This window comes from Diplotaxodon limnothrissa, linkage group LG16 (assembly GCF_057381915.1).
Source record: "Diplotaxodon limnothrissa isolate DT_005_m linkage group LG16, D_limnothrissa_male_GT1.1, whole genome shotgun sequence".
In the NCBI taxonomy this organism is placed as follows: Eukaryota; Metazoa; Chordata; class Actinopteri; order Cichliformes; family Cichlidae; genus Diplotaxodon; species Diplotaxodon limnothrissa.
Window position 1 is genome coordinate 30,639,300 of NC_140611.1, and position 12,989 is coordinate 30,652,288.

General features: G+C 41.3%; 1 protein-coding gene across 1 annotated transcript; it reads left to right on the plus strand.

The window, feature by feature from the left end:
- The first annotated feature begins 3,909 nt into the window (after positions 1-3,909).
- On the plus strand, positions 3,910-11,008 carry LOC146616470 (sterile alpha motif domain-containing protein 9-like). The gene is given in 5 exon segments (XM_085374312.1): positions 3,910-3,933; positions 4,259-4,809; positions 4,811-5,038; positions 5,073-6,633; positions 10,955-11,008. Coding segments are annotated over 5 exon segments (2,418 nt in total).
- Positions 11,009-12,989: the final 1,981 nt, after the last annotated feature.

The window sequence follows — 12,989 nt, forward strand, 5'->3', positions numbered from 1 at the left end:
TTCAGTACATATGTAACACCCCCTCTGGCCACATTGTGGCAGTGTTCCCAGTCACACAGAAGCTTGTATGTAAATCTGGAAGTATCCAAAAGATGAAACAGAGAAAGTGTTTCACTTTGTCTCGTGGTTAACATGTTTACTGCACTCTCTTTTTTCCCACTATTATAGTATTGAGTGTCTCTGTCTCTCATGCACAAGACCATGGTTCGATTCCCTGATTGAGAGATACTCCTTGTCTTTCAACTTTTAGAAAAGCAAAGTGCACACTGTGAGTAGGTCTTGAGGGAGGTTAGTGTTTCAGGGAATAGATTGTCAGGAATAGATCATCTTTCTGTGCTTGGTTTTCTCTACAGTGAAAGAATATAAAAATACAGATGCAATACAATTGGTCTTATTTTTAAGCAAATCAAATCAAGTCAGCTTTATTTATATAGCACATTTAAAAGACATCAAGTGTCTGTCAAAGTGCTGAACAGAGGGATAATATAACCAAATAAAAAGAATTCAAATAAGATGAAAAAAAACGTAAGACATCCATATACAGGCAGAATCTTATATGCACTTGTTTGTATATAAGATATGTAAGTGTATATATATGTACATGCACACATACAATGTGTGTGTGCATGGGGTTTGATAACCCCTTTGATTTGCTTCATCATATTTTCTAATCTTTGACTTGGAAGGAAGTTGGTTTGGAAACACATTTGGCAATGCTTCATCTTCTGCTTTGCGTTTGTGTAGGAGCCCCGTCAAAAACGTGTCCATTATACGAGCAGTGTCCAAGCATTCCTTTTTCTTTCTTTTAATTTATAGCGTGCCCCCCTGCATTGGCTCTGCGCTCACCCCACACTTTGGGAACCTCTGTTTTAACCAATGAAATTATAAGTGGGCGGTGTCTTTTTTGCGGGTTTCAGTGTTACACTGACACGTCAGCTCAAATCCCTCTCCAAAAGTGTGACACTCCTTCAGGCGGGAAATTTGTTTGACTCCATTTTTGTACAGTCGGAACAAGTGCTGCCAGGTGGTTCATCTTTTCTGCAGTCATTGATAGAAAAAAGCAGCAAGAGCTTCTTTCGTTTACTCCTCTCCAAAACTGCCACATTAAACTGATAGAGGAGCTCAGCTTTAAACCGAGAGGACTGAAGAGCGGACTGGATGAAATGTGAGTGTTCGTCAGTATTTGTTTTGAGCGTTTATTGTTATAAAAATCAATGGAAAACAGTAAATACGTAGTAAGGATGCAACCAGTTGTCCCAGCTCCTTTATGGTTTTTGTTGTCCTGACACTAAGGTTACTTACATTACGCTACATTACGTCAGCGGTCCCCAACCCCCGATCCTCGGACCGGTACCGGTCCGTGAGTCGTTTGGTACCGGGCCGCGAGAGTTGAGGCTCAGGTCTGAAATATATAGTTTTCAGGGTTTTTATCGGTTTTCAGCGTTATTTTGTCATCATTTTTATCGTTAACTCGGTTCTCCTGGGTCTTTTCACGTGTGTTATGAATAAATCTTATTTTTTTCGGTACCGGTACTAGTTTTACTTGGTTGTATTTATCCGCGACACCTTAAAGGCCGGTCCATGAAAATATTGTCGGGCATAAACCGGTCCGTGGCGCAAAAAAGGTTGGGGACCGCTGCATTACATGACATAATATACCTTCCTGTCTCCACTGATACCAATTGTATCACATCTAAAAAGAAAAAAAGTCGGTCGGCAGTTATTGAATTATATACTGTTCTGTTGCCTTAAGTCTTCTGGATTTGTGGAAAAGACATTAAATGCTGATGCAACTTCCTGTTTTTATTCTAACCCTAGCTGTCATCATAGAGGACACTACTGAAATCACTTTTATTACTCAAAAGTACAAGAGGGTTAGAGCCATTGGGGGAAAAAATATAGGGTTAATTTGGATTTATTTATTTATTTTTGTAAATTTTGTAAATTCTAGTAGCCCTAATCCTCTTCCATACAGAGAAAACAGAGAAGGTCATGTTAAAAACACTTGAGCTTAGTAGCAAAACTACTGTTATTGTAGTTGTAATAATTGCTCTGAGCATAGAGCAATAAATTCAGATTTTTATTTAACTGATACTAAATTATGTTACAAATCTGACTCCAAAATTGATTATTGTATTGCAATAAAATAATCAAAAACAATGCATACTACAACATACAGCTGACTTACAACATGTTACCATGTAATGCACATAATGCCATGTAGTGCACCTGAACCAAAGAGCAGAGCCTTTTGCCAATAAACCAGCTGCACTTGAAAATTAAACTTTTCTTTAAAACTCATCATTACTCCTCATTTTGAGATCAGTTCAGTGAACCTCCGTTTCCTCTGCCTTCACCAGCAGCAGTGCTCCTAAACCTGTACACAGGTTCAGCATCAATGGGGCCTTCTCACGTGTAGAACTTACCTATACAATGCATATTAATGTATAATCCTGTGTTATTAAACGTATTATCAAGGCTGCTGTCTCAATGTAATCAAGACAGCAATAGCTCAGTAGGTAGAGTGTTCACCCCATGATCCGAAAGTTGGGGGTTCGAATCCACTGAACGGCCACCCTGAGGTATCCTTGAGCAACGTACCGTCACTTCACATTGCTCACCAGGCACTGGATTGGTAGCTGCCCACTGCTTCACTGAGTGAATGGGTTAAATGCAGAGGACTACAAAATTCCCCACATGTGGGACTATAAGGGCTTAAAAAAATAAAAAAAAAGCTATTGAGGCTGCTGTCTCGATGAGATCTGACATCCTCTTTAGCCCGGAGGATAAGTAGTAATACCACAGATTAGTTTTCAGTAAGGAAGCAGTGTTTCTGTATCCTGCTTCTGTTTGTTCCTTGTATGGTAGCATGTGTGAATGCAACAAAGAGCTGTATCACCTGCCAACACTTTTCAGAAGTGTTTGTGAGGTCATGCAGTGATTTCCAATCAGGTCTGTCTCTAATGTAGTGCAGGCCTGAACACTATCAACATCTAAGCTCTGCGGCATTTTTAAATTGTTTCATAGAGTGATAAATTTCCTAATTTTACTATAGAAACATTCAGCCTGTCAGGGATTTTCTTTTAAAACACAGTCATATTATACAAATTTTATTCAAAATATTTTTTAGCATGTAGTGGTCGCAAGATAATGTGAGGGGGACCAGACGGATAAAAACAACCACACAAGCCTTCAGACATCTTTCAGAGCTCTGAATATATTTCTTATATAGATACAGAATTTTAACATTTTCAGCATTTCTTTTACTTCCCCTTTTTGCCTCTTCACCCTCTGTTTTAGGCACTTTTCCCCATGCAGTCACACAGACTGCCTCTCCTAACTTCTCCATTTGTTTAGTGACTGTCTTCCACCCATCTCCACTTCCTCTCTCGCCTTCACAGCCCATTGCCGCCTCCTCTTCTAGAATGTGACATGGTGCCTGTCACATTCTACTCCACACACACACACAGCTGCGGAGATCTACTATGCCAATCTAACCAGCTTCTTTTTCTCAACCCAGCTGCTATTAAACAACATAAAATAATTCACTCGCCTGTGGGACAACATATAGGACTCTTAAAGTCCTTTTAATTTAAACAGTCACAGTGAGTTTTACACTTCATGACCAGCAGACATCAACCTGTAGTTCTTAGCAAAAGTCTCTTTCTCTAGTGCCCAGACACTGGAAGCATTTCGCATGAGTATCGTTTAACTTAACGAACAGATAATTTAGACTTTGTCCAATATGTACACTTTGATATAACAGGTGTTGCTTACCTTTACATTCTGTTGGACCGGTTCTCTGTTCGCCTCGTTCCACGACCCCCATTCCTCTATTGCTAAATATTCTCTTTAAATTATTTTGTAGCATCACTAACCTACATTTGTGAAAAAGGAAGCAGTACTGTCATGGCAGATCAAGGTGAAATGAAGGTAAGTAAAAATTGGAAAATGCTTTCATTAAACTGCCAACTTTAATAAAACAAATGTTAAGAAATTAGCTTTTATAAATTAAAACATAGGGTTGATGTTTTTCACTAGATATATTCAGTAAATATTGAACTGTGTAACAATTAATTTAGAAATTAGGAATGTTAACTGGACTTTATATTTCACTGCCATGAGGATGATCTTTCATCAGACATACAAGATTGGAGTAAAGATCAGATTATACAATCAGCTAAACTTTATAGTGACTGCACACTTATTTATGTAGTGACTTAAACTAAGAAAAAAAACTTTCTTTTAGACTCAAGAGGAGAATCTGTCCCCTGACATCAAGAATTGGAGCAAACATCAAGTGAGACAATGGGCTCTCGAGTTGGATGGTGTGGATGACAAAGTTGCTGAAATATTGTTTAATCAAGACATCAATGGGCATAGTCTTCTTCTTTTAAATCCAACAGACTTGACTGCAACTGGTGTCACTTTAGGACCAGCTAAGCTTCTCATTCATGCCAGAGATGAAGTTGTGAAATTTAAAAAAGAAGAGCCATTAGGCTCTAGAAACCAGCCTGGGAAACCGTGCAAGCCGTATCCATTTGATAAATACCACGATACATTAAGATATATTGAGAGCAGGATTCTTGATGTTACAGAATCAGGTGCCTCAGATTTGATTGAACCCTGCCATGAGTACAAAGCTTTCACCAGGACAACAGAAGAAACTAAAATGGAAAAGTTCACATCTGAGGTCATTCGCTTTGCAGCTGCCTGCATGAACAGCCGCACCAACGGCACCATACATTTTGGAATAGGAGACAAACCGGAGTTCACCCACGGTCAAGTGTTGGGAGTGGTTGTTGAGGACAGAGGCTTTTGCAAATGAACTAAAATCTGCCATTAATGGGTGTTTTGAACATAAACATAAACAAGCTGCTCAGACATGCGTCAGACATCCACGATTTGTTGAAGTTCTCAACAAGAACACGACATCATCTGACAAATGTGTCATAGAAGTCGACGTTGTTCCAGAGACTACGATCTGTGAAGAAAACGGCTACCACACAAAAACCATAAAAAATGGCAAGAAAAAGGCAAAATGAAAGAAACTGAATCAGAACATCAAAATGTTTCTTTATCCGTGATGGTGGTAGCAGCAGAGATCTTCTTGCGCGACCAAACAAGCGAGAGTACGAGCAGTTTCTAGAAAGTATGGCTCAGCGATCACAACGCCGGAAAAAGGCAGAAGAGAAGCACCCCAGTGTGAGAAAAAACAGCACTCAGGGCTCTAGACTCAGTCACATGATCACTGGTGGCTCTCTGTCTTTAGATAAATCAAATGTTGAGCGGTATGTGATAATAACTAACAAATCACACCCAAGCCAGTTAGATTCTTTAAACTTTCTTGTACATCTGAATCCAGCAGTGGTGTTGGACTTTGATCCAGAATCTGCTAAAGAGGGCTTAGAGCAATACTTTGACCAGCAGAGCCCAGTAAATGTTCATTCACCGGCACGATATAAAATCACAGAAGGAGTTGAAGACATTGCGAACAAGTTGAAATTAACTCAAAACACCAGCTGGGTGTTCTGCAATGGAGGCATTGAGCATGAGTCGCCCTCAGACATTGACCAGTGGTTAATGGATAAGGGACCCGCCGTCAGAGATGTGATTTCCTTCTGGTGTCGCAAAGATGTCCTTCCAAACAAGAGGTTCCTCGTCATTTTTTAAATTTTGTCAAGAGTAAGTGAGAAGATGGACCCCCTTGTGGAGACTTTCAGTACATTCTGGCAGGAACTCGGAGGCCCAGATCAGATCCTTTGCATATGTGACAATGACAAAGCATTCAACTCCTGGAGAGACTTAATTGAGGCTCGATGTGGAATCGACATCTCAAGTAGATGCATACATGATCTCAGCTTTGCAGAAGTCAATGGCACTATCCTTAGCCTTTGGTCAGAGAATCGCAGATCCAGTCGTTTCCTACCGTTTGGTGGGGGAAGCAAAGTGCTATTTGAGAAGAAAGTGGAGCGAAGTCTGAGTACCTTAGATGTCCTTTGTGTGAACCAATGGGAAGGAGGAAATGAGGAAAAAAATGTGATAGAGGAGAACTTCTACAGATTCACACTGTTTACCAAACGAGACCACTTTGACTACATCAAGGATACAATCATACCTGATTCATGCTCCCTGAGAAAAGCCTGTGTGTTCTTTAACCTCAGGCATGTACCTAAATGTGGTGGGACAACTTTGGCCAAGTACCTATTGTGGTCTCTCCGGAACACATTTCGTTGTGCTCTCCTCAGGAACAACAATGCTGACTTTGCTGAAGTAGCCAGTCAGGTGATCAAACTTCTCATGTATAAATATCAGGAGCAGCTGCCACGTTTCCCTGTTTTGCTGATGATAGATGACTTTGAAAATATGGAAAAGGTATGTGACCTGCAGCAGCTCATTGAAAAAGAATGCGAAGAGAAAAAAATTCAGTCTAAGTCTGCGCAGGTGGTTATCTTAAACTGCATGAGATCAGAGTCTTTTGACCAGACCGGACAAGCTGCAGATACTGTATTCATTGGAAATAATGTCTCTGAGAGGGAACAGTTTGAGGAAAAACTAGTCGAAATAGAGAAAACTTACAAGAACGCTGTGTCTATGAAGGTTCTCATTGTCAATAGGAAATTGCACTTAGAAGTCAGTATAAACTTTCAATTATATAAGTTTGTATATAGTAGAATAGTGCATGTAATCATTAGTGTTTAGAAGTATATAGTTGGTGGCATAGTGAAAGAATGTCTCATCCTAGGGGGCCTGTAACACTTCAAGGTGTTTTGGCGTCCACCCCCACATCCTGGGAGCATGAGAAGAGGTCGTACCTTGTTTTATTGTTTTATTGTTTTAACGTAGCTATGTCTGTTTTAGTCTAAGTGCCTTTTGTTTAGATGAACTGCTGGACTTCTTCACTGTGTTATCTAGGGTGAACCATCTAGGGTGAGGGGGAGACTACCTTCTTCCTGACCAAGGATGTTCCTTTTGTGCTTTCATGTTATATGACCCTTTGATCAGCAGCAACACACACACACACACACACACACGTACACCTCCACATTCTAATGTAAAGAACAAACGCTCACTGAAGTATAAATAAAGACCGGGGCAGTTTCTCAGTGCGAGTCTCTGGAGGCTGCCCTTGCTAGCAAGAAGTTCTGTGTTTCTCTTCTCTGAGTCTTGACTGAAGAAGTGTTTTAGAGTATATTTCTTAACACTCAGTCATCCAGTTCATCGTAGTTGTTAGGTTTTGTATTGTTGATTGTCATTTATGCTTAGAAATATTTAACCATATATGCTTAGAGGTGTATAATCAATTGTGTAGTGATAAGATGTGTGATCTTTAGCAGCCTGCATCCTGGGAGCATGGGAGAGGTCGTACTTTGTTTTATTGTCTTACGGTAGGTTTAACGTAGCCGAACGCGATAGTGGCAGGCAGAGCGTCAGGCTTACATGTAAAGTCAATGGAAAGGCGCGCTGACCCGCGATTGCGGCTCCCGCGAAAATTCGGAAGCAGATTTGCGTCGCGAAAACGCCTGAAACGCGCATGAGTGTAGCGCGTTTCAGGCGTTTGACTCGCGAAAAAAAAACCACGCGCGTGAGTTTATGTGTTGCATTTTGTGCATACACGCGTTTCGCGTCCCCCGCTCGAGTTCGAAAAATCTGAACTCCAGCGTCAAATCGCGCCGCGACAACCAATCAGGAGCCTGGTGATGTGGCTGTTACCTAGTTCAAAGGGGCAGATCCAGCCAAAGCCCTTTATTCTTCAATAGAAGGAAGGCTAATCAACGCCGTAGCAAACAACCCGGAGCCGTACGACACCAGCTGCTTTCTGGACCGAGACAGGAATATAAAGGACCGAGCTTGGAGGAAGATATGTAAAGAGATCGGGCAACCTGGTAAGTTCATTCATTTCTCTTTTGAAAGTTTTTACTGACCCGGGGAAGCCGCACAAAAGCTAGCAAGCCACCGCTATTTTCCCACTGACGTACAAATACCGTTCTGCTTTTATGCATGTTGTCATTTAAGAATATATTTTATTGTTTATTAATAAACAGCACACAGTGGTCCCGCTGTTCATCCGTCACTGCCTCTTTTTTTTGATTTTCATTTTCTTTTTTTTGCACCGTACAGCATTGCATTCTGCAGCCTGATTGACAAATCTGCTCCGTGCCGTGTCTCCTGCGCTTGCCAAATTTATCATGTTTGGTTTTGATAACCATCACGTCCAATAGAAAAAACAGCACGAAAACACCCATAACTATGAGCCTCATTCGGAAATAGACACCTGCACCGCGAGGGGAAAAGGCGCACGAAAGTGGCAGGCAGATGAAGACAAACGGCGGCATAATAATACTTTTACGTTTTGCAATCTACAAAGGTTTGCACTTTGAGAATCAGTTGTGAGAACTGTGACCAATGTTCATGTGTGTGGGGAAAACAGTGTATAAAGTGCGTGACCAGGGGCTAGTTATTCTGAGAACCCCTGCTGCAATAAATGAGGGACCACTGTCTACTCTACGATTATTATATTCAACCTGTTAACATTTAATACTGTATTGATAGAACCAACTGATTCTGCAGCAGAGCATCCGCAGTCCCTGAGCTCCTGCTGCTGCACCCACAGGTATGTACAGCAAGCACTGATACCTTTTTAGTCGGTGGGTTCCCTTGTGATCACCTTTACTAAATATCTACAACCAATCTGATTATATCCTGTTTTTGGTTTGTTTGTTTTTTTTCAATGTTGAAATTAAAATCTAGTAGCAGCCTTCTCATTTCTTTGTGTTTTGTGCTGTTTTACAGGCCCACAGGGGAGGACGGCTCCGAGGCAGATGAGGGACGGGTCCCAGGACGGTCCATCGGTGGTGGAGCTGGCCACCCTGGTGTCCCTGAAGAGTCCACACCAGTCTTCAATGGAGCATTTCCTCCTCAGCCTTGTTCCTGCTCTGGAGAGCAGTTGGTCCTTTTTATTCCTGTCTCTCTGTAAATTCTTATATTTTATATATTTATGTTTAATGTTTTTCTGTTTGAGAATTCTAATATTATTTTAAATAAATTTTTATTTATGGGGTGGCTGTAGCTTAGGTGGCAGAGCAGGTCAGCCACTAATCAGAAGGTCGGTGGTTCGATCCCAGGCTGCCTCCTGGCTGCATGCCAAATATCCTTGGGCAAGATACTAACCCCGTGTTTGCCTACTGGTGGTGGTCAGAGGGCCCGGTGGCGCCAGTGTCCGGCAGCCTCGCCTCTGTCAGTGCGCCCCAGGGCAGCTGTGGCTACAATGTAGCTTGCCATCGCCAGTATGTGTGTGTGAATGGGTGAATGACTGAATGTAGTGTGAAGCGCTTTGGGGTCCTTAGGGACTAGAAAAGCGCTATACAAATGCAGGCCATTTACCATTTACCATTTATAATGACTAATGTCTCAGTTCTACTACACAGCAAATGTTGGCACACGACTTGACACATGTAGAATTTATTTCATATTATACTAATGACAAAATATACTAATACAGTGGGATGCAAAAGTTTGGGCAACCTTGTTAATAGACATCATTTTCCTGTATAAATCGTTGGTTGTTACAATAAAAAATGTCAGTTAAATATCATACAGGAGACACACACAGTGATATTTGAGAAGTGAAAAGAAGTTTACTGGATTTACAGAAAGTGTGCAATAATTGTTTAAACAAAATCAAGCAGGTGCATAAATTTGGGCACCACAAAAAAGAAATGAAATAAATATTTAGTGTATATCAATGTGTGTGTCTCCTATATGATATATAGGGTGCTTTTGTCTGGACGTGCTTCCCATCCAGAGCTGCACAGCACAGAGGGAAGTTCCAGCGCTCCTGGAATCCCTCTGTGATGGACCGCCAGTCTCCAGGTGAAGGCACAGCCATGAAGTCGTCCACTAGACAGTCCCAGATGGCTGTCGCTGCCTGGGGGGTGATCTGACACACCGACTCTGTAACTGAATGCTTGGTGCTGAAGGAGTCCGTGGTGACAAGGAACCTGGACAAAATTGTTCAAAATCAGTATTATGTGTACTGCAGTTACAAAATACATTATTCAAATTCCAAAATACTTTTGTGATGTCAGATTTAAATCACAAAACTTAAATCTTACATAAAACATTTTGTAATTATAAGGATAATTACAAAATGTATATTAGATAATATCTAAAACAGTTGTGTTTTATTTTAACTTTAACATATCATAATTTGATTGGTAGCAACTTTCACAACTACAGTGTGCCAATCACTCATAATTCCTAAACATGTCAATCAGGTAGGAATGAAGTGAGACATTAATAGAAATAAAGAGTTGTATGTTGACATGTAGCCCTTTCCTTGCTTAAATCATTAATATTTTTGAAAAATTAATCTGTGAGAAGACATAGCTTATCAAGATAGAACCATGTAACTAAAGATGAACCAAACTGTTCACAGTTTTATCTAACTCTGTTTTAATAAAGGCTGGTGACCCCTGTTATAGAGTCTGACAGCTGCAGGGATTATATACAAATATTCAACTATCCCAGAATCAAACCAGGTCTAAATAAAAAGGAGTGAGTATCACTACAAAGGTTAACTCAGTGGTCCTAATGCTACAGTTTGATATCAGCAAACACCGAGCGCATACATTGATGTGACACCACAGCCATGCTATCATTGCAAACACTGATAACAGCATAAATCGAATTAAATCGGGGCTTGATGAGACCTTCTGAGTATCACTAGAAATATTATAAATAGTTGTCTCTGTACCCCAGTTTGCTTCCAGTAAACACCGACAGCATTCACTGTTAGCATAGCACATCCATGTTAGCAGTGTATAAATGGATGGTTTAGCATATATTAGCACAGGTATCAATAAAGGACTACCGTATTAAACACTTTTACTAACCTCAGGCAGATGGACAGGCGCTCTGCAGGTGGGATTGAGCGCCTGTAATTGGTGTCTAGGCGGGCGATGCTGGGACCGACGCGGGACAGCAGGTCCTCAAACTGGCCGAGTGAATGACGGTGATAGCGCTGGAATCGGCCGTCATCCAGGCGCAGCTCCTGGAGCAAGTGGTGAAACTCACCAAACTGCTCACACCTCTGGAGGACCTGATGGACCCAAGTACGGCGAGGACGTCTTTTACGCCGCTACTCTGCTCTCCACAGTAAATAGAGAAGGGAGACTCTCTCTTCAAGCGCTAGCTCGACAGCTGCCATCTTGCAAAGATACCGGTCTGGCAAAACTTCCTCCCACATCCCTCCCACATTTCCGGTTCACGCGCGTTAAAATATGATATTTTGGGGCGCGATGGATTTTTCTTGGACATGCGTAGAGGTGCGAATGTGCACGCGTCAAGTTAGGGGCGTTTGGGGCTTTTTTCTCGCGCCCATCGCGTTGGGTGTGAACACACCGTAAGTGCTTTTTTTTTTTTTTTTTTTTTTTGAAACGATGATTTATTGATTTTGTCAGAACAACACGAACATCAACAAGTCAGCACAGCCAAGCACAAAAAAAGAAAAAAAAAAAAAAAAAAAAAACAAAGCAAATGCAGGTATATGAGTTACCAGTACACACGCCTGGGACAAAATATGTAAAGCGTTTCACATTCGAAGTCAAGGGAAACAATAAATAAAAAAAAAAAAAAAAAAAAAAAAAGGGGGGGGAAACACAGACATTAATCAGTGTGTTTAAAAACAAACTGCGAGTCCCCTTTATGTAATAGCACAGTAAGGTCATGAGGTAGGTGATCAAGCAGAGGCTGCCATATGCTACAGAATGCATTACAATTGCCCTTTATGATGGCACTGAGGCGCTCCATCGGCAGCACCCTGAGCAGTTCTCTGTACCACTGTGTAACAGTAGGAGGCCGTCTCTGAATCCATTGAAACAGTACACATCGCCTCGCCAAATGTAAAAGTTTACTTAACAAAAGCATCTGTACAGAAGACAGAGAGAGCCCTTCTATAGATAGACCCAGAACGAACAGCATAGGGTTCAGTGGGATCGTTCGGTGGAAAATAGAGCAAAGCTCTATAGCAATATTCTTCCAAAATCTAGTAATTAAAGGACATTGCCATATGCAGTGGTAATAGGTCCCTACAGCCGTATTGCACTTCACACAAAGAGCAGAAATCTGAGGGTGAATTTTATTTAGGAACTCCGGCGTACGCTGTAGTCTATGTAAGATTCTGTACTGGCTTTCCTTTAGTCTGTTACAGGGAAACAATTTCATGGCAGATCTGAAAGTTTTGGACCATGCTTCCGCACCAACCTGAGCTTCGAGGTCGGTTTCCCACCGAACCCTGGCCTTATCAGTGGTTATAAAGTTCAAAGACAACAATTTCCCATAACAAAGAGAAATAAATTTCTTTGTTGTAGTCATTTCCTCATTAACTTTGAGAAGAAAGCTTTCAACAGGGTTCAAAACTGGTTGATTGGCTGGAAATTTAAGGGAGTTCACATAATGCCTTACTTGCAGGAATCCAAAGAAGTGTTTCTGTGGTAAATTATACTTAACTTGAACTTGATTAAAGGCCATAAAACTACCCCTTTCGAACAGATCACAAATAAATCTTATACCTTTGGAATACCAATCATCAAATATATTAATGCCAATACCCGGGGGGAAAGCTTTATTCCTAGTTAGAGGCTGCAGTGCACTAGAGAAACCTCTTCTTCCGACGTGGGCAGTAATATCACGCCAAACCTTTAAAGTGGGCATCAAGACGGAATTAGTTCTGACACCAAGAGGGAGGTCCGCCAGGTCAGTGGATAAGAGACTAAGAGGTGAGAGAGGGTCACAGCACCAGGCATCTACCGATGGTTCGCCCCGGTGAAGGAAGGAATGTAACCACCCTGAGATTATTTGTGCATGGCAAGCCCAGTAGTAATATAAAAAGTTAGGCAGTGCCTGACCCCCCTCATCCGTGGGCAGTTGTAAAATCTGTATCTTTAGTCTAGATTTCTTCCCACGCCATATGAATTTAGAAAGACATC